This window comes from Ammospiza nelsoni, chromosome 21 (genome assembly GCF_027579445.1).
Source record: "Ammospiza nelsoni isolate bAmmNel1 chromosome 21, bAmmNel1.pri, whole genome shotgun sequence".
Classification (NCBI taxonomy): Eukaryota; Metazoa; Chordata; class Aves; order Passeriformes; family Passerellidae; genus Ammospiza; species Ammospiza nelsoni.
In genome coordinates, this window is record NC_080653.1 from 9155528 (window position 1) to 9183447 (window position 27920).

The 27920-nt window shown below is 47.1% G+C and overlaps 2 protein-coding genes across 3 annotated transcripts in view; one reads left to right on the forward strand and one right to left on the reverse strand.

Annotated features, from left to right (window-relative positions):
- PPM1E (protein phosphatase, Mg2+/Mn2+ dependent 1E) overlaps positions 1-5228 on the forward strand; it is a 63475-nt gene extending 58247 nt beyond the window's left edge. The window contains exon 7 of the mRNA XM_059486774.1: positions 211-5228. Coding sequence (XP_059342757.1) covers positions 211-1268 — 1058 coding nt within the window. The 3' untranslated portion in view covers positions 1269-5228. The remainder of the gene's footprint in view (positions 1-210) is intronic.
- Positions 5229-5838: 610 nt separating this feature from the next.
- On the reverse strand, positions 5839-27777 carry TRIM37 (tripartite motif containing 37). 2 transcript variants are annotated; one of them, XM_059486773.1, is made up of 25 exons: positions 27588-27777; positions 26130-26231; positions 24803-24843; positions 24114-24230; positions 23770-23857; positions 22828-22950; positions 21606-21729; positions 20189-20256; positions 19583-19707; positions 18862-18912; positions 18557-18638; positions 17133-17209; positions 16571-16750; positions 15948-16062; positions 15622-15834; positions 15104-15240; positions 14314-14411; positions 13171-13359; positions 11301-11612; positions 10661-10792; positions 9472-9634; positions 8674-8789; positions 7260-7412; positions 6603-6681; positions 5839-6381 (listed from the first exon to the last, which is right to left on the reverse strand). In XM_059486773.1, exons 1-25 carry the CDS (start codon positions 27606-27608, stop codon positions 6378-6380), a joined length of 2910 nt encoding a protein of 969 aa, XP_059342756.1. In that variant the 5' UTR covers positions 27609-27777; the 3' UTR covers positions 5839-6377. The 2 variants fall into 2 exon arrangements, with proteins under 2 accessions (XP_059342756.1, XP_059342755.1); XM_059486772.1 differs by having other exon boundaries at positions 9472-9637.
- Positions 27778-27920: the final 143 nt, after the last annotated feature.

Below are 27920 nucleotides of genomic sequence, written 5' to 3' on the forward strand. Positions count from 1 at the left end.
AATTTTCTAGTCATCAAAATTTGACATACAGCTGAAGATAGACCTATGAGCAATAACCTCTATTTTTCCCCCTACAGTCTGAGGGAATAATTTCCAAATAATTGCTTTAACTTGGGCTAAGAGTCACTGGCTCCACACTGAGTTAATAAAGGGCTGCTGGAAGCTGTGGCTGCAAACCCACGGTTGTGTTTCTCTGCTGTTCTTGCACAGGGGACGCTGAGCACAAGCCATACATCTGTGGGGACGCAGACTCTGCCTCCACGGTGCTGGATGGCTCCGAAGACTACCTCATTCTGGCCTGTGATGGCTTCTACGACACAGTGAACCCCGATGAGGCAGTCAAAGTGGTGGCTGACCATCTGAAGGAGAATAACGGTGACAGCAGCATGGTAGCACATAAATTGGTGGCATCTGCTCGCGATGCCGGCTCCAGCGACAACATCACGGTCATCGTGGTGTTCCTCAGGGACATGAACGCGGCGGTCGCCGTCAGCGAGGAGTCGGACTGGACTGAGAACTCCTTCCAAGGGGGGCAGGAAGACAACGGGGAAGACAAGGAGAACCATGGAGACTGCAAACGGCCCTGGCCCCAGCACCAGTGCTCAGCACCTGCGGATTTAGGCTATGAAGGACGGGTGGACTCCTTCACCGACAGAACTAGCTTAAGCATAGGCTCCAGCGTTAACCCCTTGGAGGATCAAGGCTATTTAGACCTGACAAAAACAGAAACTAGTACACCTCAGAGTGCCAAATGTCTGCCACCAGTCCAAGCGTTTAGTCCTGGCATACCAAAGAGCGCGGGTCGGATCAGCGGCTCCCCGGTGAAGAGCGAGGCCCCGGAGCTCGGCGCGCCCTGGGGCTGCGACCGCGGGCAGGACGAGCCCGGCCCGCTGGGCTCGGGGGCTGCAGGGCAGGGCATCTACAGGGTCAGGGGCTCATCCCCCGTCTCCTTCGGGCTGGAAGATGAACTGTTCCAATCCTTGGGAAAACGAGCCGCGTTCTCTCATTTGCGGCTCTGCAGCGGGAAGAGGCGGCGAGGAGCCAGGCTCAAACCAAAGTTTCACACGCCGCTCTGGGCTCAGGAGCCTTCCCAGGGAGAAGGATCCGGCCTGCCCTTCCCTGCCCGGGGCCGCAGGAGCAGGAGGGCCTTGGCCCGGCCCTCCCCGTGGCGGAGGCTGCCCGGCCACGGCTCTTACAGCGAGTGTTTGATGCGAAGACAAAGTCATTGTATACCAGACCCACACCTTCATCAATGCTGTCAAATGTAACCATCCCCTCGTGTTCCCCTGTCAGACTCCCATAGTAGACATTCCCAAAATAAAACTGGCATCATCAGAAAGAGAAAAAAAAAAAAAAAAGAAAAAGAAAAAAAAAAAGAGGTGGGCATTTCCGAACTGTACTCCAGTCCCCTGCCAAGCTCAACCCCGTGTAAATAGAACTAGGAATTAACCAATGTAGTTGTTTGGATCTCTAACAAAGTTTGGTGGTGGTGCCACCCCCAGCAATGCCGCAGCCGCCCGACCACCCGCACACACGAGTGTCAGCCACATCCAGCAGGGAGAGCCCAGCAGCGCTGCACGTGGACAGACAGACAGACAGACAGACAGACAACGCCAGGGCACGCTCCTTACACATGCAGAAGGTTGCACCTGCCTGAGAAATGTCTGTGGAGCAATACTCAAAGAAGGATCTGGGTTAGAACTGCCAAATTTTTTTAGAGCAGGGGGAAGTTTCCATAATAGAGTCGAGGTGTGGGGGTTTTTTGGGTTTTTGTTTTTCCTTTCGTGTTCTGCTTTCTGTTTATTCCAGGTGAGCGTTAAGATGAATTAGAAAATTACATCCACTTTTGCAGGTAGATGACTAAAAGCCATACAGGGTTTACCAGGTACCTTAGGAATGGACACACTAAGCTCCTGCTGCTCTGGTCTCAGACTCCCATCGAGGTACAGACTCATCATTTACCTTTTTGTTTCCCATGTAATATAAAATGCAGAGTATGAAGAAAACTTTTCTTGCAGTTTAAAGAAATTATTTCCTATAGCTGGAGGTGCAGTGTAGGGAATTTCGTATCTTTCTGGTGCTTTTAGTGGCATTTTTCTCATTTCTCAGTTTAGGAAATTGTTCTCAATGAGTTGAACATGACTGTGCTTAATGCTTTGAGCCAACCTCTTCCCACCTTAACTTCATCTCAGGTCTTAAGATAACCCAACCCGTGGAGGTGTCCAGTCCCACCCTCTGTCCCCGCCCGTCCCAGCGGAGATCAGGAGCTGTTGGAGGAGCTGTGTGGCTCTGGTGAGGATTCCCAGCTGGCAAAGGCAGCGTTTCACAGCCAGGGGCAGCTCCAGGGCTGCGCGCTCGGGTGTGTAGGGAAGGATGCGCAGCGATCAAAGGATGCCAATGCCGAGGAGCAGCAGAGCGGGGGCTGCGCTGGGGCCGCAGCGGACAGGGAGGAGCTCGGGGCCCCGCAGGGCTCTGCTCCGGCTGCCCGGGCCCAGCAGGGCCAGGCAGGGGCTCGGCTGCCCTTTGTGCAGGGGAGGTCACGCCCGTGGGGAGCCGTAACTGGGACGTGAATAAGCGGCCGATTCCCATCAGCTCCACCAAGTCCAGATCCCGTTCCTACCCTGTGTTACAGCGATGCACTGGGAGGAGGATGAACAAAATAAATCTTCATAGGCACTTAGTGAACAATCCATATCATTTTAGCAGTAACAATAGCAGTATTAGTGTTTAGCTAGAATTTGCAAAGTATTTTAATATTAAGTAGTCAAGAAAATTATTCAACATGACAAGATGGCGAGGCTTGAATTCTGCCAATTTCCGCTGCTTCTCTCTTTGATGCACTATTTTAAAAGCAATCTGATGAACAGCAAAAGGCTTTGTGAGCAACCAGGAGTTGGAGTGTGGCTTTAGATTCCTTTGATCTTTTTCAGACTTTGTTTTAATCTTACGGGATCATTGGCTCTTATCTGCCATCTTATTCTGCCTTAGCTGTTGTCAACGTTCTCTTTAGCTGCAGCTTCTGGTCCAAGTCAGATTTAACGAGGAAATTTGAGAAACCATGAAATGGTAAAATATGCAACTCTGGGGCATCTCTGCGGTGCCTTTGTTTTAAATTATTCACAGTAATAATGACTCACTGAAAGTCCATCTTTAGCTGACTGTCATGTTCTGGAGAGAAAGGTGGTGTAAGTGCAATTCTTGATGTGAGTAAATGAGAATGCAAACCCGTCACAGATGATAAAACTTCTTCCCAGTCTGCAGGAGCAGTTGAAGAGCACTGGACTGCATGTGTGCTGTTTTGGGAAGGATCTAGCTTTTTTAGGTGTGGATTCATAAATGATAATTCTGCGACTCATCCCATTTATCTTGCTAGGAGAAAAAAAAAACCAATCCACCATCGTAGTTGCAGTGTGGTCAGGTAAAACCATTGTATAGATAGAGCAAGTGTTCATTTCTTCACTAACTGCATATTTATAGAGTAGATAGGAACCATTTGTAAGGTAAGTCCTTTAAAGTTCTATAATATTAAAAGTAGTGGTTATTGGTCTGATTATGCTGCTCTTGATTCTACACACTAGACAAAAAGCAGTGCTTGTGAAATGCAGTGTTTTCTCTTAATGCCACTGGTGATAGGAAGTAGTTCCTTCAGTTCAAACTCCTGTGCCCTTATCTGCTGCTTGCTGACGTAAGCAATAATCCCTCTCTAACGGTATCTAAGTGTTCTGTATTCGTACCTTGATCGTCTATCTGGTGACAGTGTAAAATATTAGGCTAATAGAGAACTATCTCATTGTATTTATTAACTGTTGATACTGAGATTTAGTCTGTGACCTGTGTTTTGTATTTTTATCGTGTATCTTAGTGGTGGTGAAAATTTGTACAACGAAATCTTTCCAATAAAGAGCTGAAGTATCCCTTTGCCGCGTCCACACAGCCCCGCATCCCTCTCGGTCGCCGTGCTGACCGTGGTTGCAGAACCAGGAGGTAGCAGTGACAACACGACTTTAGCTTTGTTCTGTTTCAGTTGTGGTGGTTTTGAGGAAGGGGCTCGGGGCTGCTTTGCCTGGAGCTGCTCAAAACCGGCTCGTGAGCTCTTCACTGTGAGCGCCGCGGGGGCCGCGGTGCTTCCCAAGGCTGAGGAACGTGTGCGGTGCAGAGAGCAGAACAGCACAGGGCAGGGAGCTCTTCACCCATTCCATTTGCACTAGAGGTGGGTGGAAACGCACGCGTGGAACTTTTCTTTACCTAGAAGTGCCATCCATTGTCCTTGTGAGTGAGAACCGTCCGTAGCTGAGCTGCTGAGCTGCAGCGCTGGAGGACAATGTCCAAGCAGATTTAACTTAACTTACACCACGTTTCTGGTGGTGCATCATCCTAGAAACTCCACCTGTTTTTGGAGCACTGTGTGTCAGTTGTCCCATGGGCAGATGAGGCACAAGGAGTTGTGTGCACAGACATGGCTGCTGTAGTTCAGGTCCACTCTCTCCTCACCAAATCCTCCCGACCCCAAGATTCTGCGGGAATAAAGAAAAATGAGAAAGATTGGTCTAAATTAGGGGCTGTTTCAGCACAATTTCTTCACTCGGCACTCAGTCACATAAACAAAGCCATCCAAGGGGATACTGCAGCTTTGTTCATGTCTGTAATTTAGGGCAATCTTTCTTTAATTCACATCCTCTTTGCGACAGGAACAAAACTTTCTACCCTCGTATCACGTGCAATAATAAGGAAGCATTAACAGGACCTCGGAGCCCGATGTCCGTGCCCCCCTCCAGCCCTGGCACCCCAGCCATGGCACAGCCCTTGCCAGCATTAAAGACAAACAAGCCCCACCTGTCAGGGTCTCGTGCAACCCTTGTCCTGTCCGGTCTTTCCTCTCCTTCCCTCTGAAGACACCTCGGGACGAGAGCAGGGGAGGTGGCTGAGCTCACCCCGAGCGCTGCTGCTGCTCGTGGCCAGCCAGGCACAGTCTCAGCTCCTGGGTGCTCCTGCTGACCTTTCTGTAGTACCTTGTTCATGAAACATGTTCTTTCTGAAGTGAATAAATCCAAGCTAAATCATGTACCAGCGTTGGGACTTTTCCATTTGCAATCTTGTTCTACAGTTCACCCGCGAGTTTAGTTCTAACCATGTATTAGTCATCCATATTTTATTTATGAAAGCTGTTTATACAGGAAAAACTGTTGAAGTTTTACCAATATCTTAATAAAACAGTAATTTAAACCACACTCCAGCTAGTCTGGTTATTGAAGAGCTAACAAAGGCAGCAAGTGCCTTTAGTGTGGTGGGAGGGGGTTTCCTTTGGATGTGGAACTGGGGTTTCCTTTGTGGATATGGGCTGGAGTTACCCTGCTGAGCTCTGGCTTCCAGGGGCTGCTCAGGGCCCATCGCTGTGGCCAGAGGGATGAGGCTGTCATGGCACAGCACAAGGACATCAATGTCCCTTTCCAAGCTCTGAATAAGCTGCCCATAGAAGGTGAGCAAAGCACCAGCTCCTGTCTTACCCAGAGCAGCCCCTGTGCCCCAGAGCTCCACCACAGCCCCAAACACCCCCAAGGCACCTCCAGGTGTGGCCTGGCCTGGCCCAGCATCTGCTCCTTCTGAAGAACCAAAGCAACTTTGGGGAAAACTCTGCATCCTTCTCAATTTCTGTTTGAATCAGCATTTGGTCTGGCTTCTACAAATAGAATCCCACAGGGGTTTAAGTGCTTTTCACTGAATAATTAAAGAAAAAAGTGACAGGAAAAGCCCCTCCACGCACAGCCAGGTGTTGCAGTGAGTGGAGCTGACCCTGACAGGCTCCACCATTTTACTTATCCACACACAAAACACCTGAAATTCAGATTTCAACATTCATTTTATTAACAAAGTGCAAACAGTTTCAAACCAGGAGTTGTAGAGCACATTCACACGGACACAGGGCACAGGCAGCCACACGAGGACAACACCAGCAGGTACTGACAGGGCTCATGCTTTGTCACTAACCAGGCATCAGCTCCCACAGGAGCTTCACAAGGACTTCAGCAGCTCAAAATGCAACGAACAAAGAGTTTGGCAATGGGTGTGGTTGGTCCACGTCACCAACTGGGGAAACAATGGAGTGGTGGCCGATTTCCCCCAGCATTCCAAAGGACAGTCACATTCTGCAGGACTCTCATCCCAGGCTGGGGCTCAGCACCTTCCCCACGACTCCTCAGGGCAGCTGAGGCTGGGGGAGCAGCAGGGCCACCCCTGCAAAGGTCCTCGTGCCCCAGGGCAGGGTGAGACAATGGCAGAAGAACCCCAGAGTGGAGAGGGCACAGCCTGGGCACAGCTCCAGGGACTCACACACCTCTCCAGGGACGCAGCCATGGATCTTCAGGCCCCGAGCCCACGCTCTACCTGCTCCAAACAAAGGCAGTGTGCACTGAGAACTCTCCTGCTGGAGAAGGCCTCAAACAAACACAATCTAAGAGTTGAAATTTTATGCCAGCTGTTCCAACCCAGTCAGTTTTGGGAGCATTCAGAGCTCAGCCCTCCCTCCCTCCCTCCCTTCCAGGCTGCCTCAGAGGCAGAGGGAGCTCAGGATCCCTGAGCAGCCCCAGGAGATCCCTCCCAGTTACCTGGTGCTGTCATCTGCAGGGACAAAACTGAGATCCTCAGAACTGGCCTGGTCCCCATCTGCTACCACCGAGGAGTGTCCTGAGGGTGAACACAGCACCAGTAAAGCCCAGTGAGCTCCCAGTGACCCTGCAGAGCCAGGGAATGCTCCCTCCCCTCCCTTCCCTCAGGCCAAAACTTCACCCCCTGGCCCCACATCTTTGATCTATTGGGTGAAAGTGAAAGCTCAACCAGAGGAGTCTCTGGAGCTCCAGTGAGCTGCTGGAAGCACATTGCTGCCAATTAAGATGCAAATCCATGTCTCAGGCAGTGCTCACCTCCCTGGAATTTGCCTACTTGCAGTGCCAGTCCTGGCTCACAGGGAGTTCCAGTTGGGAACTGGAGCTCTGGGTTTTCCAGCCCTTCCCAGGAGATTCACCTCAACTGACTTCTCAAGGCTAGCACGAGTTTCCCTCTCCTGTTTTGAGCTGTTTTAATTGGGATCCCAAGAGGAGAGTTCCAAATCTTACTGGCACTTGGAGCTCTAACACCTCCACAGCCTCCCCTCCCAGAGATCTGCATCCAAGGAGCTCTGGGAGGGTTTGGGAAGGTTTGGGAAGGTTTGGGAGGGTTTGGGAAGGTCTGGGAGGGTTTGGGAAGGGGGGCTCTGGCAGCTCTACCTTCACTGGAGGGCTGGGCAGAGAAGGCCTGGTTGAACACCTCTGAGGGGGAGGTGGCATCTTCCTGCTCCTCGTTCTCCGTGTCACACTCGATGTCACTGTCACTGCTCATCCCTGGCAGGAGGTGCAGGACGTGCTTCTGACACAGCCCAGCTGCAAGAGACACCCAGGGCACAGCGATGGCACAGGGTCTGCACTGCTGACTCTGCCCCATGTCCCATCCTGCCAGCTCCTGGGTGCCAGGGCAGAGGGAAGGAGCACGTCCCAAACACCCAGGGTCTGATGGAGCACAGCTGGGTTTGTCCTGTGTCACCAGCTGAGCTGCTCAGTCCACTCTGCAGCTGGCACAGAAAATCAAAGTTGCTTTTCTGGGAGCCAAAAGGCAGCACAGCCTGTGGGGCAGGTGAGCCTGCAGAGCCTTCAAGCAGCAATATTTTGAGTTTGAGTCTCACACAACAAATTTCCCTCCCAAAGCAGAAGCAGAGCCCTGGTGGCTCCAGGTGATGACCTGGGGTGTCACGGGGCAGCCAGAGCTCCCCATGGACAGCACAGGCTCTGCTTCTCACAGCCTGATACTCTCACTTTTGCTAAGAAAAGCAAAGTGAGGGGCCAATTCTACTGCAGTTTTTCCTCTGAAGGAAGAAAATTTGTAATATTTGCTTCCTGGGGTTTTTAACAATGAAGTATTTCAGTTTCTAAAGAGTTTTCCTATTGGGCTCCCTGCTCTGAGAGCAGAACTGCAGGAGCACATCACGATCATGCTGCAGTGACTAAGAGCAGAAATTCAGTTTTGTCACTGAGAGACCTTCTGTAAATGCCAACTCCCACACAATATTGCACACTGCAGCTCGAGATGGATGCTGGCACCTTAATATAGGCTTTGTGCTACAATCCAGTCATTGAAATTCAAATTAGTGCAGGGGTGGAAGGCAGAAGAGTTTTAGCAAGATAAGAAAAACTCTGTGTGGACTTTCAGAAAGGAAAAAAAAGGCAGAGTTATTTTTTTCCAGCATGGAAAGGATGCAGGAAGGGAGGGGGAAACTTTCCTTCAAGTCTCTAAGGAAACTGGATGATGCACCACAACACCCAGCAGGACTGAGGAGCTGGAGAGGCTCTTGTGTGGCTGTGGACAAAGTTCCACAGGGGCTGGCCCTGAAGGCAGCACAGTCACCAGCCAAGGGCAGAGGATTCTGTTTAAATGAGCAATGAGCAACTTCTCAAGGCCACTGCACTGCACAGCAAAGCCCTGCAGCTGTCTCAAGGTACAAAAGCAGCTGCTTGTCCAGAGAGCCCGTTCAGCAGCCACACAGGGATCCTCTGAGCCCACTCAGATTTATTCTGCAGCTCCCAGCAGAGCTCAGAGCCAAGGAAGCAGCTTTGGGGGGGTTCCCTCCTCCCTCAAACCCCAATTTACCTCCTTCCTCAGCTGCTGCTCCCTCAGAGCTCAGCCCCTGCAGCTCCCCGGGCTCTGAGCTGCTCTCCAGGCCCCCAGGCTGGGCTCCTTCTGCCCGACACCCCTTGGAGCTGGAGCTTGGGAAGGAATTGAGGAGAAACACAAAACCCCAGGTTAGAAATTCAGCCTGAGCTCAGCTGTGGAAACAAAGCTTTTAGTGCCACATTGAGTTTTACTCCTTAAGTCTTCTGCACACTCACTTAGACTTCCAGTTTTTTTAACATTTTAATATTTCTAAATCAATCAAAAAACCTTGAAAAGTTTGAATATTTTTTTTAAAAAAGTGACTCTACTCTACTCTATTTTTTCTATTTAGAAAAAATAACCTGAAAACTTCATTGCCCTTTGCTTAGGCGGCCAACAGAGAATTATTATCATGAAATGGTTGAAAAATTGAGTTAGAGTGAAAAACTTTATCTCAAATGAGGAAATCAAAAGTGATTAAATGTCACTTAGAGGGTATTTTGCATGGAACAGTGGGAAAGCAGACCTGGGCTGCCTTTCAATTCCAAGTGTCAGACTGCAGCCAGAGCTGATCAAAATAAGAGAAAAACGAAAAAAAAAAAGAAAAAAGACAGCTTGTAACCTAGTTATAAACCCAAAAATTGCTGTCCAGAGGGAACAGCAGCAACCAAGTAAACTTCAAAGTAATTTCTCTTTCATGCTACAAGCACCTGGTTTTAGGAGATTGTGGGGTTTTTGCAGATCAAGGGAAGGTGGGGGAGGAGATAAGAGAAAAAAAAAAGCAGAAACCCTTACCCCAGAGCAGCACCTTTCCTGTTCTTGTCTCCAGCAGGCAGGCCACTGAGGGCAGCAGCTCCCAGCTCCGAGTCTGAGCCCTCGCAGGGCGGCTCCTCCTGCTTGGGCAGCGCCTCGGGGGCCCGGCCGTGGGGCCGAGCACCCAGCTTGGAGCTGCCCAGGCCTGCTGGGCAGGGAGGGAGAGCACAGTGAGACCCCTGGGATCCTCCCCTGCTCCTCCTCTGAGCGCTGCAGAGGAGCAAAACACCAATTTCTGTGTCTGGGGCTCCCCTGTGCCTGCACTGAAGCGCTGAGGGAAGGGCATTGTGCAACCCAGGAGCAGCTCCACCATCAAATCCTTACTGGAGCTTCCTGGAGTTCCCTCTAAGCCAAATCACAATTTAAATTTAAATCACAATTTAAACCTGGCTCAGTGCTGGTTAATCCTGGATTTGCACTGTCAGCTTCACTCCTGAGAGGCCAGAACACAACACACAGATTTATGCTCTGCTCAGTGAATGTGAGGTGCTGCTCCCCAGCTCAGCTACAGGAACTCATTGGGTGGGAAAAAGCACCCATGCAAATTTAAGGGAAACTCCAGTTTCTAAATAAAATATTCATTGAGAAGCTTTTGTAGAAGAGATGGCAGTTCCACCCCCCAGGTGGCAGTGCCCAGGTACCCTCAGCAGGGTGGCTGCTGTCCCCTCAGTGTCCCATGTACCCTCACTAGGGTGGCCATTCCCCCTCAGTACCCTCACTAGGGTGGCTGTGTGCCCTCAGTGTCCCCTCAGTACCCTCACTAGGGTGGCTGTGTCCCCTCAGTGTCCCATGTACCCTCACTAGGGTGGCTGTGTGCCCTCAGTGTCCCCTCAGTACCCTCACTAGGGTGGCTGTGTCCCCTCAGTGTCCCATGTACCCTCACTAGGGTGGCTGTGTCCCCTCAGTGTCCCCTCAGTACCCTCACCAGGGTGGCTGTGTCCCCTCAGTGTCCCCTCAGTACCCTCACTAGGGTGGCTGTGTCCCCTCAGTGTCCCCTCAGTACCCTCACTAGGGTGGCTGTGTCCCCTCAGTGTCCCCTCAGTACCCTCACTAGGGTGGCTGTGTCCCCTCAGTGTCCCCTCAGTACCCTCACTAGGGTGGCTGTGTCCCCTCAGTGTCCCCTCAGTACCCTCACTAGGGTGGCTGTGTCCCCTCAGTGTCCCCTCAGTACCCTCACTAGGGTGGCTGCTGTCCCCCTTGAGGCGCAGGTTCCCGTCCCCGCTGTCCATGGCTCTCCTCAGGGACAGGCTCCCAGCAGCTCCTGAGCGAAGGGGCTTGGCTGAGGAACTTTTCTTGCTGGCAGCTGCAAAAAAGTGTAAAAATGTGACCAATGTTCAGTCAAAGCACTGCTGTACCCTGGTCTCATTGTTTATTAACCCTCAGTCCTGCACAAAATCCTTCCTGTCAGAGGCCTGGGCTGCACAGCTCATGTTCACTTCCCTCCACTGGAACATCCTTCAGAAAGCTCCACCCACACTCTTTAGCCAGCATGAGAATATAAATGATAGACAAACCCAAATCCTTGCATTTTAGATTTCAGCAAGGCTGTAATTTGCTGTCTCAAGTTCCCAGATGGGCCTGGTAGAGAGCAGCCAAGGGAGTGAGCAGCTCAGACCAGCCTGACACTGGTTAAACCTCAGAACTTTGTCACTGGCTCAGGTCTGGCAGTGCCTGTGGGGTCCAGTCTGGTGTTTGCAAGGCCAGGGCAGGTTTACATTCCTGATCTGCCTCATACTCAGGTTCGACTGGAACTGCCTGGGGACCTGAACCACCTGTGAGGGTGATTGAATCCCCCTTGCCCACACACTTACAGTTCCTTATGTAACAGCTGGTGACTGAGGACTTGGTCAGCAGCTCCATCCCAATCTCCTGCAGCTTGCTGCAGCTGTCAGTGCCACAGGCAGCCAGGGCCCCCTGCTCGATGGAGAAGAAGCTGGGCTGCCCCTCCCCTGAGGCAGCATTGCTGCTCCTCACTTCAGACAGCTGGTTCTTCACATCAGACATCTTGCTCCGAACTTCTGCCATCTGCGTTTTGAGTCTTTTCAGCATCTTCAGGTCTGGGGGCACCCTCCACATGGCCTGGTGCCTGCGCTGCTCCCGCTCCTTCAGGGAGTAGGAGGAGGCTTTCCAAAGGAACAGAGAGCACAGCAGGTCAGGAAAAGCATCCTCAGATAAACATGGACACACAAGAGTTGTACCTTGTGTCCTGCTGTAAGTGAGGGACACACACTGTGCCTGGCATTGGACCTCACGGAGGCTGCTGGCACAAGCAGGGTTTTGTCCCCAGGCATGGAGGAAGGTCCCCAGCCCTGCTCACTGGGACAAGCCAGGCTCCCAGTGCTGCTGCAGGAATCCTGGTGACACCTGAGCTCCCACCTTGCCAGCTCATATCAAATTTGTTTTTATAAAACTTGTTGACTTTGTGTAGAAGATTCTCAGACCACAATATCTCATAACACAGAACTCAAAGAAGTTGCAGTTAGGGAAGGAATTCCCTTAAGTGCCCCACAGCAGAGCAGGCTGAGCAGTCAATACCTGAATAATCCTCTGTGTTGTTCAGATGGAATTAAGTCAACCTGGGTCTATCTGAAGTGTTATAAATTCTGTGTTTCTCTGCAAATTCAGCTGTTCCAAACTGCAAAGTCAAGTGGCTCTCAGAAACCTTCACCTCGGGAGGTGAGCTCTGGCAAACTCCAAATGGAACAGCAGCTTTGTCTTTACTGACCAGGTTCAACCTGACTGGGAACAGCCAAACCCCAAGGGAAGCTCCAGAACAGGTGATTTTGGCTGTGTTCAGTAGCTAAAGATTCACACAGAGAGCTTCACCTGCCTCAGAGGCACAGCACAAAGAGCACTGCCCTCTCCTCAGCTCCTTTAGTCCAGGGAAAAAGCTCCTTTTCTAAAAGCAAAACAGAACTGGGACTCTCAGTTCATGAGCTGTTCCCTTTTTTTTTTTTTTTTTACTTCTTCTAGAAGGGACTTCCATTTTTGGAAATATGGATTACATTCAGTGAAAATTCATGGCTGTTTATGTAACCCCATTTAAAAAGCTAATGACAAAGGAACAAAGAGTTTGAGCCAGCTTTTAAATTCAGTGCCACCAATGGCATTGTGGCAGCAAACCCCAGCATCACTTGTAGCAAAGGGACATTTATTTCTCTTTCTGTTCTAGAAAGTCACCAAATGGTTCTGGGCCAGCAGTTAAATAAGTGTCAATCATGACAAAATTCAATCAAACCTCAATAATAAATTGAATTCCTCACTACCAGAGGAACAAGCAACCTCCAGGAAGAGCCAGGGCTGCCAGCTCTGCTGCTGCACATGGAGTTAATTGCTATTTTCGGGTCAAGGGTCCCAACTGAACCACAAATACTCCTCAATTATTTAAATACCATCACTATTTTTGGCTCCTGACATTTTGATCCTTTTTTTCCCTTTTCCAGCCCTTACAACCACTCACGTTTTTCTAGCTCTAATGGCCTCTAAATTCCAGGATTTATTTTTTTTGGTTTGCACCATGCTCCAAGTACTCCCAGTGTGCAGGGAGAGGCTGAGCTGCTGCCTCAGCACAGAATTGTGTCTGTGCTGTCCTCCAGTGCCAACCCTTCCAGAAAAGTGGCTTTTTAATTCCACCTGGAGATGCAGGAGGATGAGTTAACATCACACACGTGCTGTGGTTACCTCTGCTCTGCAGAAGGGAGGCGGGAGGACGTGGCTGAAGGCCCCAGAGGTTTTCCATGCCATTTCTGTCCTTGAGGTCCAGGAGGTGGATGAGGATGAGGGGGTCTATGTCCAGCAGGCTGCTGCTGGCAGCGGAGCCCAGGGCGCTGGCGCCGCGCCGCGAGGCTCTGCTGAAGCTGTGGCTGGTACCTGAGCAGGGGAGACACAAAGGGGGCTGCTGAGGGACACAGGGGTCATTTATTACCTGGGGAAAACAAAAAAGAGTCACACAGGTAGATAAGGAATTCATTGACCCCATGAAATTAAGGAGATGTGGGTGTTTTGTGGATTTCTGGATGCTGAAAGCAATTGGATGTGCTGCTGATTAAAACAGCTGGACAAGGGAAATGCTTCACTTCATTCCTCTTATAAAAATCTCTTAATGAACAGATTTGTTAATAAATAAATACAAAGATTAGAGTTACTCTAAAGGATTAAGGAGACAAACATGTCCCTCCCTGACCTCCAGAACTTCAAAACAGGGAATTCTGTCCTTCAAGCACCAAGAGACTTTCACAGCAGCACAAACAGCACTTCTGGTATCTTTGTCCTAAATAAATACACTCAGATTCCACAGTATCTCTCTATATCCCATACAGATACTCATTTCTTTCAGAATCTTGTGGCTAATTTGGGCTGTGATCATCTCCAGGCTGCAGACAATCCCAGAACACCTTACCATGTTGCATTTAAAATGTATTGTGAGTATTCTTTACTTCATTCCCTCCACATTCTTTGGGTTTTGCAGCGCACTAAACCCCAAGTGAATGTGTCACCCACTCAGAGGTCACCGTGACATCAGTAAAAATTCCTTGTCAGTCTCCTATTGATTGGAACACAAGGAATTTCAAAGCTGCCCTCCAAACTTTGACATCATTTTTAAACCAGCACATTCAGATTTCCTCCCCCCACTTTTTTTTTTTTTATTGAACCAATGAAGTGTTTCTGCTACACTGCAATAATCAGTACAAACCACATGATGCAGCAGTTCCCAAAATAGAACTGCCTGCAGAACACACAGCTTGGCTTTGCTTGCAGGAGGAGCAGGGGAAGGAATCCAGCAGTGTTTCACTTTGATGGGAATTCTGGAGTCATTTTTCATACCTGATGCTCCAGGAGTGGCAGCAGCTGCTGCATCCTCCATGAGATCTCCATCCTCCAGCTCCATGGTACTGCTGTACTCCACATCATTCTCTCCAGACCTGCAGGGGTGGTCAGGGTGGGAAAAGGAGAATACAACTGTTAGCTTTCCTCAGCTCTTGTTAAATGCTGTGGCACAAACCTCAAAACACAACATAAAGTGCTGTAAATTGTATTTCCTGCATTCCAAGCTAGCCAAACAGACAAAGGAAGTGTAGTAATTAAACGACTGTCTCATTACCCAAGAGGCCAAAAGTGCTGTATGTACCTAGACTGCAAAATGTGATGCTGCAAACTCCAGTTTTTGGAAGTGCAGCAGCAGATTGTCATGTTTTAATTAAGATTCCAGGATTTGACATCAGCTCTGCTCAGTCTTGAATTTCCTAATTTAAGTACCTGGCCTCATTGTCACTCTCCTACTACTGCAACACTTCCCAGAGCCAGACCTCTACTCTGTTACAGCACTGAGACAGATTCCTGAATGGTGTTTGGGAAAGAACCTTCACAGATTATCACTTGTCAAAGGCAGAGTGCAGCACCAACGTAAATAAAGAGATCAGAAAGACACTAATTAGCTGACCAAAAATTCAATGTTTAGCACTAACTCTGTGAGTTTGTGTTGTTCCCAGTATAGAAACCACCTCTCAAATCACACTGGGATCCCACACACCCAAGCAAATTACTCAGTTTCCACTGGAATTAGGATGATTACCCTGGGTACAGGATGAGCTGAAAGACATTTTTAGTTACTTACATAGTTTCTTCATCAATGTCATTTTCCTCAGTGTTACTGGTTGCTGTTGAACTTGCTGAAGAGCTGCTGCCATCAAGGTGGTTCACCTCATCTTCTCCAGCAAGGTCTATATCCAGGTCACCATCTGAGAGCTCGTGCTGCAGGAAAAACAGAAGGGTTTTGATCTAGAAACATTGAGCAGCACCTTGATGCATCCCCAAAAGCTGTGAACAGACACTCTCTGTCCCCAGTGTCACCATCACACAGCAGTGAGGAGGCTCTCAAAGCACATTAAAGAACAAACACAAATCAGATTTTTCAGCTGCAACTTGGAGACTTTTTGTGGTGGGATCTTTTAGCTCAGTTCTGGAACATGTCTCTGGAGTCACCTCTCCCTCACAGCTCTCAAGTGTGTCATCTCCTATTTCCATAGCAAGGATAATAAACCTCATTTACAATTCACAAGTTCCCCTGTTTCTATTGCTGCCTTAGCAAAGAAAGCTGCACATAAACAGAAGTGGGAAAAATAGAATTCCTACATTAAAGTCTTCCTGCTGAGTCTTCTCTTCCTCCTCCTCCTTGTTCTCCCGTGCCAATCCTGGAGCAGTGAAATTCTCAAGCAGTGCTTCAATGCTTTGTCCAGGTTTCTTTGCTCTTGTCTCTGAGCCCTCATCATTCTGGGGACTGAGGTGAGTGTCTGGAGGGGAAACCCCTCGGGATTTCTGAGTCCGGGACAGCTCAATCGCGAGCCTCTGCAAGGGCACAAAAACAACAACAATGGAGCAGCAGCAGCAAATCAAGCAGCTTTGTTGACTTGCAGAGACACTCCAAGAGGTGATTTTACATTCACAAACATCCCACTTACCTCTTTCAGGTTATTTATTTGCTGGATGTAACTTGTCTGAGCTGCTTCCAGCTGAGCAATGTACCAGTGCTGATCGCGGCACTTCTGGAAGAAGGTTGGTGAGCGCACTTGGAACCTTCAAAGGAATGTTTGAAATGGGGTTTTTGAGGGAGTTTGTTTGGTTTGAGGTTTGTTTTCAAATGTCTCCTGCAGAACAACCTTAAAACTTAAAATCTAGTGGTGAAATAAGCTTAACAAACAGATCCTTGTGGACTCGGTGTCCTGACACCCTGACCAGCCACAGTGAGTTCTGTAGCAGGGACTCACAGACTTTTATACCCAAAGTTCTCCAATGCTCACTAAAACTGTTCCTAAAGATGGAGAGAAAGCACCTTTTTCCTTTAATTCTGGTAGCTACAGATCTCTAACCCTTATAAATGAGGAGCAGCCACTCCTCAAAGGAAGCTACGCTTAAAACACTCCCCAACTCCCTTGGGCACATTTCCCTCTTTCAACCCGCCGAGGGTGAAATCCACTTGGAACAAAACACGCCACCAATATTTTCAATTCAAACAGGTAAATAATTCCCTATTTCAGCAGCAGGTTTGTGGTGCCCCCCTTGGGGAGGAGAGCAGCAGCCCCACCTGAGGATGACGGTGTCGTTCTGGCGGTTCAGGTAGCCCTCGTTGGCCAGCAGGTCCAGGCGGAAGAAGCGATTGTAGCCCCAGCACTCCCCAACCTCGAAATCAGAGGCAAATTCCCGGATGATGTTTTTGGTGGGGTCGTTGGTGGACTGGTGAACCATTTCTACACGGTATTCATACCTGGCAGGGCAAAGGAACAGGGATTTGGATCAAAAGATGTCAGAATTGCTGAGTGGTTTAAGAGCTGCGCTTTCTTGCCCAGCTGAATGAGTGTCAGGCCTAAAATTTGACTGAACATTTAAATAAACAGTGAAAAAGAAAAGAGAGCAGGAATATGGAGTAGAGTGAACTCCAGAGCTGAACTACTACACAGATACTCTTATCAGTTGTTTCACCAGCTTCTTTTTTATCTCAAGAAAGCCACTGAGTAACAACTTTAAAATATTCTCTGTGCCCAGTCAAAGCCCAACAGACAACAGAACTCTCACCATTCTTTTTCAAAGGGCTTTGCAGTCTCTGACAGAAAAACCCCAACATCTGTTCCTAGTGCAGCTTTGCTTACTTGGATGTCTCTGGCAGTCCAGCAGACAGCTCCAGGAACACTGACAGGTAGTAGCCCCGAACTACTCCATTGCCATCCTTGGAATGAAATCAAGACATTGATTAAAAATAGAAAGCAAAAACTATAAAAAATTTAAAAACCAAAACAATTTGATACAGAACACTTAGAAAAGTTTAGAAAACCATTTCAATAAGCACTGTATTTGCAGCAGGAATCTACTTTGGGTGTTACAGTTGTGATTTTTAGTCTTCAGTGACCTCCTACTGTAACACAAATCAACAAGAAGCACATTCACAGTCTAGTATTGGTATCTCAGATATAAATCTCAAGACAAAGCTTTAATTACTCTATTAACACTTCAGGTATTTGATGAAGTGGAAGTCTGAATAGACAAACATAATGTATCAGAAAAATATTATTTTAGGTTAAACATTAGTTCTGTAATGTAAATATTTTACATAGAGTCACATTTCAAAGCTACCTAATTTTTGAGAAAATAGCAATTTGTTCAGAAAAAAATCCCATGCAACATGAAAAGTTAGGGCAGTTAACTGAGAAACAATATTAGAGTCACCAGAAGTCAAGAAAAAAATACAGCAAAACCTCCATCACACTCACCTGAATCAAGGATGAAGAATGGCTCAACTTGAATCCTCCAGCTTGAAGAAACATTTCAACTTACCATTGAAAAAATAAATTTTAATGCCTTCTGACAGCACAGCTCAGGTAGCTAATCCTGAATTTACAATACTGTGGAAACTTCCACACAGTTCCACCTCTGCACTGCAATAATTCAATTCTGGGCATCCATGGGCTTAACTTACAGAGCCATTTTTCAAGGATGTCACAAAAGTCACTAAGACAAAGCTGCTTCTCCACACAGCTGCAGGAGCAGCACTGAGCAAAGCAGGGAATGTGGGAGGATCCCAGCTTGGGGGTCAACATTCCAACATGGACAAAGCTTCAGAAACTGGAATATTCAGCCCACTGAAGGGACATAGCAAAATACACTTTTTAATGTCCAGTTTGAGAGCTGGATGCAGAGTCAAGAACAAATGCTTGGTCCTCCTCCCACCTCCCCAGGAAGTATCACTCAAACAGGGTAAGTTACTCTATACCTCAGTTCTGTAAGGGACATTTGCAGAAATCCCTGAGAGATCAAAACAGCTATCAAAATTCCTCTGCAATATCAGTAGGATCCATCTTTAATTGCTTCTAAATTAACCAAACTCTACTGAGCATGTTCTCAGTGGAGATCTGGAGGCAGAGAGGGAATTCTCCAAAGGTTGGTGATCAACTCATTATAATGTTCTTTACTTTTCCTACAGCTTTTCATGTACAGCATGAGACAAACATGATTCCTTACTGGAAAGCTGGGAATGAGCTGGGATGGGAAAACAGCTCCAGCTGAAGACAAAACTCACCGGGTAAACCTTTAATCTCCAGCACAGTCCTGACACCTGCAGGGGAGGGCTGTACACAGGATCCGCGCGCTGCCGCAGGGTGCTGGGAGACAGGAGGAAAACATTTGGGACTGGGACAAAGCAAAACCCTCCCAGAGAATTGATTATTCACCTGGTAAACAAGAGATTTTTATGGAATTCCCATAGTTTAGTCTGCATCTCACTGTTTTCTGTAGAGGTTGTTCTGTGTTTTAAATAACACTTCTCGTGTGCAGAAGCAACAGAAGGATGGTGCCAATATTCACAGTAATTAAAGATTTTCTTACCTGAAGTTTTCCAAGACAAATGTTGTTGAGTCATAGGCTGGAACCAATTCACTGTGTGGTGAAAGAATAAATGTATTACACTTGAATAACAAGGCATTAAAAATCCCAACTTTTACAATCTGTAGAACTTTAGATGTCTCAGGTCACCCCACAGCCACTGAAATTCATCAAGACTACACTGGGTTATTGCAGGATAATTCCATTTAAACACCTCCTCAGGAGGAGATTCCTTGGTGCCATTGGAAATTAAACATTCAGATTTAAACCATGACACAGCCAATCCAATTTTTGCTGAGGAATTCCTGACACTTCTCTGACTTTCCATTTTTTCAGCACAGGCTCCCTCAGAACCCAGCACCAGCAGCACTCTCCTGATGAAGAATTGTGCTATGAAGTGATTTTGGCTGTATATTCTGAATTAAGGTGACCTGCAGAGGTATCTCATGAGAACCTGGCAATTATATACTGAATGACCCAATAATAAGAGAAAAAAGGACAAATCAGTAAACCATGTGTAAAAGAGAAAAAAAAAAATTATGAGCTGGAACCCACTGTCCTGAGTCCCCAGCAGGAACCACAGACACAAAATAAGCCCTGCTGGAACAGAAAAGCCTACTTGCAGCACATACTACAAGGAGTAAGTTAAGAGGAAAGTCTCCTCTCAGGTACTTTAAATATGTTTTTAAACACTGAACAAACAGAACAGAAGTGCAACACCGACCTTGTGAAGTCTGGGGGGACAGGAGTGGTGACAAAGGAGGCCATGGGCTTCCGATGGACCTGCTGGAACATCATCAGGATCTCTGAGCTTTTGGATATCAGCTCACTCTTGCTGCAGGACCGCAGCTGGGAGGGGGGAAAAAGAAGGGAAAAAATCCTTAGCTCAGTCAAAATCAGAGGTTTTATCCACTTTTGGTTTTAAACAACTGAATTACATGTTTGTCACAGCTTCAGAAAGTTTACCCATGACACAACAACAAAATGCAGCTTGGAGGTTTTGGGTTATTTTATTTTCTGGAATTCCACAATGGAAGTTACAACAGCCATTGTGTATTTCCCTTAGATTAAACTAACTTACATAGAACTGGGTAATTTTGTATGATGTTGCCATTAATCCCTGCAGTAATTTTTCAAGCAACACAACACCTTTGAGTATCTCTAGAAGACACACTTTCTTTTAAGAAGAAATTGTGCAACCTAAGGCCACATCAATGAAAATATATCCTCCAGAAATATCCATCAATTAATATTTTTAAAATAAAAAAGTAAGAAAGATCCCTCCTCAGCTGCCCTATCTACACAACATTTAATCTCCTTTCATAATTACCTGATGTTCTACTTCTTGAAGCAGGGTTTCCAGAAGTTCAGTTTCTTGAGTAAGTGATGTCTTCTGACCTGTTTAAAGAAAAGATGTTAAAAAACTTCTAAAACACATACTCAATATTTCTTAAGTGCATTTTATCTTTTATTGTTTCCACTTGGAAGCTGCCTCAGAACATACTAAGGTAAAGGATTTCTACATGTACCAAGGTTGATTGAGAAAGCATCTGAAAAGCAGGTCTACATTTTTAATTAGAGCTGTACTGAAGAACTCATTTAAGGTTAAGTCAGTAACTAAGTGCTCTGTGTCCCAGAAATGGCAGGTTTGTTGGGGTGCTTTTATGGACAGAAAGAAAAGCAGGTTTGACTCTTACCCAGATAAGCCCTTCTTACATTAAAATTACATTAAAAGGAGTATCTATTACAAAGATGCATTTTCAAACTAAACAGATGAAGTAAAAGCACTTTACTTGAAAAGTGCTAAATAACTTCCAGCTAGATGGGAATGTTTTCCAAGTCATTATATAGGAGTTTTTAACAGAATATAATCATGTTATGGTGAATTTAGAACTTTTCACAGTAACTACATCATTAACCAAAGGCTTTGCTGCAGGTGGAAATTTCCTGCCAGTAGTGAACTCACTCAACACCACAGCATGGAATGAGTCACCCTCCCAGGGAAACAAAGTGTGGGATCTCAGCACCTCAGGATGGAGGTGCAGAGAGGCCAAGACCACCCTTGGGGGGCTCGGGAGTCCTGGAATGTTGCCAGAAGTGTCTGGTGGCTGGACTTTGATCCTACACAGGAAATGACACCTGTATGAGGACTGGGAGGATTTCACTGGGGTGAATGGTGAAGGGATAAGTTAATTAGAGTGTAAAACACAGGGTTTAGGATTTTGGTACAGGGGGGTCTAAAGAAGTAAGATGGAGGAATTGGGGCGTGTCCTGTCCTTCTTCTTCTTCTTCTTGGCCTCCATCTTCTGTGGTGATGGTGGCACTTTGGGATTGGTTATTACTAAAAGTGCACCGGTTAATAAGGGTAGAAAGTATTGGGGAAAAATGATAAATATTGTACACGTAACTTCAGGTATAAAGATAAGTGACTGCCCCGGGGGCTCTCAGTGTGCTCATGGCTGGCTGCTGTGCAGACCTCTGTCGGGCTGAGAGAAAATCTTTTAGATAAACAATTAATAAACACCGAGACCGAGAAAAGATCAGAAGTCTCTCCTCGTCCTTTGAAGCGTCGGCTCTTCAAGGCCATCCCTGGGCCTTTCCTAAACACCTAAACAGCCGAGAAACCGAGCAAGTGGCATCCCTGAGCTATCTCCGGTCCTAAACAACAGAAAGCGACAACAAAGTTTCTCAATGGATTTACACATTGCCAATACATTCCTCCTCCTCCTCACAGAGGCCATACCCACCCATGAGGGTGATGAGCTTGTTCTTGAGCTGGGTGTCCAGGCGGGCGATCATCATCTCCACGGCGTTGCGGATCTCGCGCACGCGCTCGTCCTTGGCGCTGCGCACGGCCTCCACGTTCCGCTCCTGCAGGGCCAGAAACCTTCACACAGCTGCACCTCCCCTCAGCCACACTCCCTCAGACCCCAAAAATGCTTAACTGTCCCTAAATCCCCTAAGAGGGGAAAGAGGAGCGCTGGTTTTGATGAGTGATTTCACTGGATCCCTCAGAGAGCCCCAAGGGTAACTGGGAAGCTCAGCAACGTTGTCTGATCACACAGGGATTCGTCATGTGGGGATTCTTTAGGATCAGATCTGTAAATGCAGCTGCCAGTTTCTCTTCTGCAACTTAACCAGCTCAGAAAAGTGTTTTACTCTTTATTCATGTTATTCTTACAAGAACAACATGATAAAAACAGAAAAGTTTTGTGGTAATGAGATAAATCCAGCATCCTTCTCTCTGCCAGGGTAAGGCCACAAACTCTCAGCATTTTATCCCCACAATTGTGTTTATAAAGTCACATCTGAGCTGGAGAAGAGCAAAACTATGACTGCACGTGGCAAATAGGCACCTGAAAAATGAGCAGAAATCATACAGAAACTAGCTCCAAAAATTCCTGGTTTTACATGCACAAAGACTGCTCATCATAAATATAACAGAACATAAAAGTAATTCTTCCTGGGCTACCAGAAACTGCATCAAATTGCTGGAATCCCCACTGAAACTGCCCAAGCTGAACGTGTGAATATTCAGATTTTTGACATTTTTACCCCACAGGGAAGAAAAAGAATGTGCACAAACACATCTCCAACTGGTGAGCTGCTCATCCTGCAGGCTCAAATACATTTACAGTTTATTATCCTAGAGAAAGGAAAATAAGCTGCTAGAATAAAGTATTTTTGTACTCATTTAGCATGACAGAACACATTAAGTGTTGACAAAAATATATATTTCAAAGAAGTATCCAACTTCAGCTTTTAAACAGCACACTCCAAACAAAAAATTCTGTTACCTAACTCTAAACCAGAATTGAGAATATTTTTATCTTTCCACATTGTATAAAAAGAGTCAAATGAAAAAAACAAAAAGGTCTCTCTGTGGGATAATCTCACCACCTTCTAACAGGTACTATTTCCACTTCCCACTTTACAATTTCCTTTGCCACTACAGGAGAACTTTCTTACCACTTCCTGCACCAAACTGATCAATTCCATGAGTCTTCTCCTCAGCTTTGCCACTTCTTCATTCACTTTGGTGACATGCTGCTCGTAGATTTCTGCCAGTGGTTTAAAAGTATGTCCCCCATGCTGTTCAAAGAGAAAAAAAGGGAGGAAGAGGAGGTGGTGAATAATACAGCATCTCTTTTCCACTTTATTCCACTCCTATTAAATTCCTGAAAGAGAAGGGAAGAAAGCCTACGAGTGCATCACTCATTCTGGAAAGGTTCCAAAGCAGATTGTATGTAGGAAGTCAGTCTTTCACTTCCCTTTGTAAGAAATCATGAATTTGGCTCTCATTCCATCAAAGCTTCCTGTCAGGAGTTATTTGGAATCTCAAGAGTCCTCCAAAAATAAACGGCTTCATTCACTGTGCAATCCTTTACCAAATCAAATATTGGTAGAAAGTTTATTTTTATCATTATTATTATTATTAAAACACTCTTCCCAAACAAAGGCAGCACACTGTTAACCACTTACATTCCAAACAGCAACATTTGTTTCTCCTTGAATACCCAGCTGGATGGATAAACACTGATGAATTTAACAGCTTTGGAGACTGGAGGCCAGGACAATTAAACAACAAGTGTTATCTTTGTTTTCTGAGCAAAGCTCCTTCCTTTGCTCACAAAATTTCCCCACCACAAAGAATTTGTCCAAAATATCATGAAGTTTATAACAAGGAAGGTAATTCTGACCTGGTTTTGGTAAAAACTCGATTTCTTTCTCTATGAACTGAAAGTATCATGTTTCACAAGCAGTGTTACTAAATAATAAATGCACCTAAACCTGCAGTATTTGCACGGCAATCCAACAGCCACAGCAGCAGTTTCACAGCACTTTCAGTTCTTCAAAACCACATCAGACACAAAGTTTGAAGTCCCTCACACCGTGTCCATCTCCCCTTACCATTCCTCCCCAGAGTGCACACTGGTGGCAGATACACTTCTTGCAGGTCCAGCAGAAAACACTGAGCTTCTCATGATGGTTTTCACACCTTGAACCAAAAAATACACATATCACCAACAGAAAACAGCCATGAATTTTCTATAAACTCAGCTAAACATTTTCACTTGTTCTGCTACACAACACCTTTTGCAGGAGGAACAGCTGTAGTCAATAAAAACCTTTTGTAAGGTTCTGCTTTCAGTATTCTCTCCAGAGGCACTTCACAGATACAGAGAGTAAATTACTAAAATTAGCTGCTACAATCCAAACCACAAAACACTTGATGCAAAGAACACTCAATTTACTTGTCCTTCTCATTCTCCTCGTGCTTGGTGAGGCTGCAGAGCTGCAGTGTGTCCAGCTGCTGTGTCACCTCCTCTGCCCAGCGACAGTTGACGAGCTCTCGGAGCTGCAGGGGGGCTCTGCAGGAAGGATGGCACAGTTAGAGCAGGAATTTGGCTCCAGGAGCCAAAGAAGAAGCATTGAAGTGAGCTCAGTTCATTACTACATTACCAGAAGAGTCACAGGTAAAAAAGAGCAGAAACTGGACAAGTTATTCCATGAGAAAAAAATAAATTAAGTCAATTTGATCATTTGGGAGAGGTGGGGACTGCAGCCTGCAATGATGCACAGAAATTGCATCATTTCCACACAAATTACAGGCACTAAAAATGGGCATTTTCACCCTGAAAACTGAAGCTCCTGGGCTCTGACTTTTGAAAGAAGAATATAAAGAGGAATTCCCTGTAGTTACTCCTGTTACACCAGCTATGTGCACAGCAGTGTTATGTGGGAAGAACAAAGATCCTGCTCAGCTTCTCACAAAACCAGAATGCATTTTAGAAGAAGTATTATACCAGGGCCAATTTTTAAAGAAACAGCAGGCAGGTCTGAAAAAAATTTAAAGCTTATAAATTTAGTGCAAGCTGCACTGAAAAAGAGACTGATCATAACAGGACAATCCACCCAATTGCTGCTATTAAAAATACCTTACCTACAATGAGGGCACTGAGCTCTTTGTTCAGTCAGCCAACGCTGTGATGGAAAAAGGAGAAACCTTTTTAAACAGGCTGGAATGAAAGAACTGCAGGCAAATACATTGTATCATTAATTAGGAGTTACTTAATTTATTACTTTTTCCCTGTTAAGCAAATTTTCAATTTAACTGTTCAACCACTTAGAAGAAGCTGCTATTTGTGTCTTAGTAACAAGCAACCACTTTGTCTTCAGATGGCAGAGATGCTTCAGTTAAAATTACACAGAGAATTTGGAGGTACCAAATACTCCATTAGGAACCACCCACCTGGCAGATTCCCAGAGTCTTAGACTAAAGAGGATGCTTCAATAAAGGAAAGAAAAAGACACCACAAGCATCATTCTCAGAGTCTAATTAGTCTTCAAGGTAATTTATTTCTTCCTCTTGAGTTATTTATAGACAAATTAAATAGCTGAAGTTCAATGATCAAATCCACAAGGAGCCTGTGAATGCTTCTCTTCCAGAAAGCTCCAGGGACAAACAGCTGAGCAAAGAACTTCACCTGCCCACTACAACTCACAAGTGTAAAAGCTCAGCACTTGATGGGTTTATATTTGTCAGCTCTCTACTACATTTAAAGAGTCTCATGAATAATCTCTCACCACCCAGCAACAATATGTCACTGAAATCCTTAATATGCAGCACGAATGCTTCACCTCCAGCTCCTGTCAGAGCTTCCAGAGCGAAGGATGAATGTCTGTTCCAATTTCTGGAAATACTACTGGAGGTCTGGAAACCTCAGCTGAACCTTCTGCTGCTACAGCAACACAAAACAGCATCTGGATTTGGAACTGGAGTGTGATACACGGCCTCAACAAAGAAATGAGGATTCAGGTGCTGCCTCAGACTCCCCTGAGGAAGATTTAGCCCCACCTGATCACACCACAGCAGCCTGCCAAGCGTTATAAAACACCTCCAGGGTACACGAGGTGATGCTGTGACCTTCCCGGATGCAAAGTCAGCATCTGATTCCTGTCCCAACTTTTCTCTTCCACACAGGCATCACCAACTCTCAGGAGGTGCTAAAGGAGGGATCATTGTGTGTCTCTTCCTTAAAGCAATTATTCCAGATGGTGCCTATAATTAGCAGCACTGAAGGCAATGCACAGCCTGCCTACTTCTTCCTCAGGGGTGTTATAAAAGGTTTTGAAAGGGAAACTAAAGGGGAAGGGAAAAAAAAACCAAAAAAGGAATCCTTGGAACTCCAGGAAAAGAATGTTTTCATAAGCTCAGACAGTTTTCAGTTCAAACCTTTGAAAGAACAGCCCAAAGCAAGCAAACTCACCCGGATACAGCTGAAACAGCAGAGCTTGGAGCAGTGGGGGCACAGGCGGGCATCCCGCAGCTTCTCCATACAAATAAAACATCGGAACACCTCGGCAATGCTCTGCAGAGGGGGATTAGCACCATTGTTAAACATGCTTCACACACACCGGGGCTGCCTTTGTTCCCCAGGCACAGCGCCAGGTTTCTGTGCTGTTCCAAACAGCACCTCTCTGAGGGAGACACAACCTGCACAGCACAGCTCTCCCCCTCAGCTTCTCCCACACTGCACCAGCAGCTGTTTTATAACATTATTCTCTTTTTCAAAGGAATACTTTCTGTTTGCCTTATCTCTTTCAGAGCAGGCCTTTCTGTAGCCAAGATATTCCCGTGTGTGTTCACACGGGATTGAGCAGCAGCCAGAAGAAATGGTGTTGTACCTGCAGACACTGCACTGGAACTAAACTATTTCACTATTTCTAGATCACGGTAAGTGCATGTATGTGTAATACAAGAGGTGTTGAACTGAATTGGGTATTTTTTTGACTTTTATAAGACTTATATTCTTTTAAGGTCTACCATTAGCATCAGCTCCACTATTTCTACACTCTCCCCCACCCTATTTAATCAATTTTGGGTGATAAAAACATTCCCCAAATGAGAAAGTGATAAAAACATTCCGCAAATTTTGAAAGCAATGTTTGCTTTCCATATTGATAATTTTGAACTGATAAGGAAGTTTTACATATACATACATTTTATATATACATACAACTCCTGTATCATACAGGACTTATAATACTTCTGGTTATAACTCTGGAACTTCATAAGGTCCTTCAGGTGGGCTAATTTTTTTTTTTTTTCACACAGAACTCAGATTGTGAATCAGCACAAAAGCAACACATCTTCAATTTAGGGATACCAATACATCTCCCACACATTAACGCTTCCTTTAACAGCTACAAGCCATTGAAACGCACCATACGCGGTTACAGGAGATAATCGCAGCCGGGCTTTTACATCCTCTCCCAGCCTGGCAGGGACACAGCCCCCAGCAGGTGTTGGAGCTGCCGGGTCACAGCCACTTCTGCACCTCCACGGTGCCGGGGCGGGCTCGGTGTGCGCCAGGTCTACATCCCTCCACGGATCCATCCATCCATGCCCGGATCCATCCCCCTCCGGAACCGGCACCCGCGGCGCTCCGCCAGCTCATTTCCGACCCCCTCCCCGCCTGCCTGCCCACCCGAGCCAAGCCCCGCAGCGCCGCAGGCTGTTCCCAGCGCCCGGGGCCGACACCGTTCGCTACCGCTCGGCGTTTTTTTCCCCCCTCACACAGGGTACGCCGAGGCTGCGAGGGGCTCCGGTGAACCGGGCGGGTGCCGCAGCCGCTGCCCCCTCACCGCGGGCGGAGAAGCCGCAGCCGCTGCCCCCTCACAGCCCTGAGGGAGCGCGCGCCGCCCGCCCGCCCGCCCGCCCTCACCTCCACGCTCTGCTCGTCCATGGCTGCGGCTCCGCCAGCGGCGGCAGCAGGGACGGCTGTCCCCGAGCTCCCTGTCCGTGCCCGCGGGTGAGGAGCAGGAGCTCCGGGAGCGGCGCTGCGAGGAGCGGAGCCAGCGCACCGGGCTCGGCCCCGCGCACCGGCCGGGCCGTGACCGCGGCAGCGAGACCGCCCCGCCCCGCCCGCGCTGCGCATGCGCGGGACCGCCCCAAACGGGCGTGGCGGAGCGAGAGGGAACGGGGCTGCGATGGATGCCGAGGGTTGGGGTTCGGGTTAGATCTAGGGTTGGGGTTTGAAAACACAAAACCCAGAGCT

What these genes read in the sequence shown, in the direction of transcription:
- TRIM37 (XM_059486772.1), bottom strand. Translation starts at nt 27,608, where the DNA reads ATGGACGAGCAGAGCGTGGAG. An exon ending in GCTCAGTGCCCTCATTGTAG is followed by an intron (nt 24,231 to 24,802) that starts GTAAGGTATTTT and finishes TCCTTCCTGCAG; the next exon opens with AGCCCCCCTGCAGCTCCGAG. An exon ending in GAGGAGAATGAGAAGGACAA is followed by an intron (nt 23,858 to 24,113) that starts GTAAATTGAGTG and finishes TTTTGGTTCAAG; the next exon opens with GTGTGAAAACCATCATGAGA.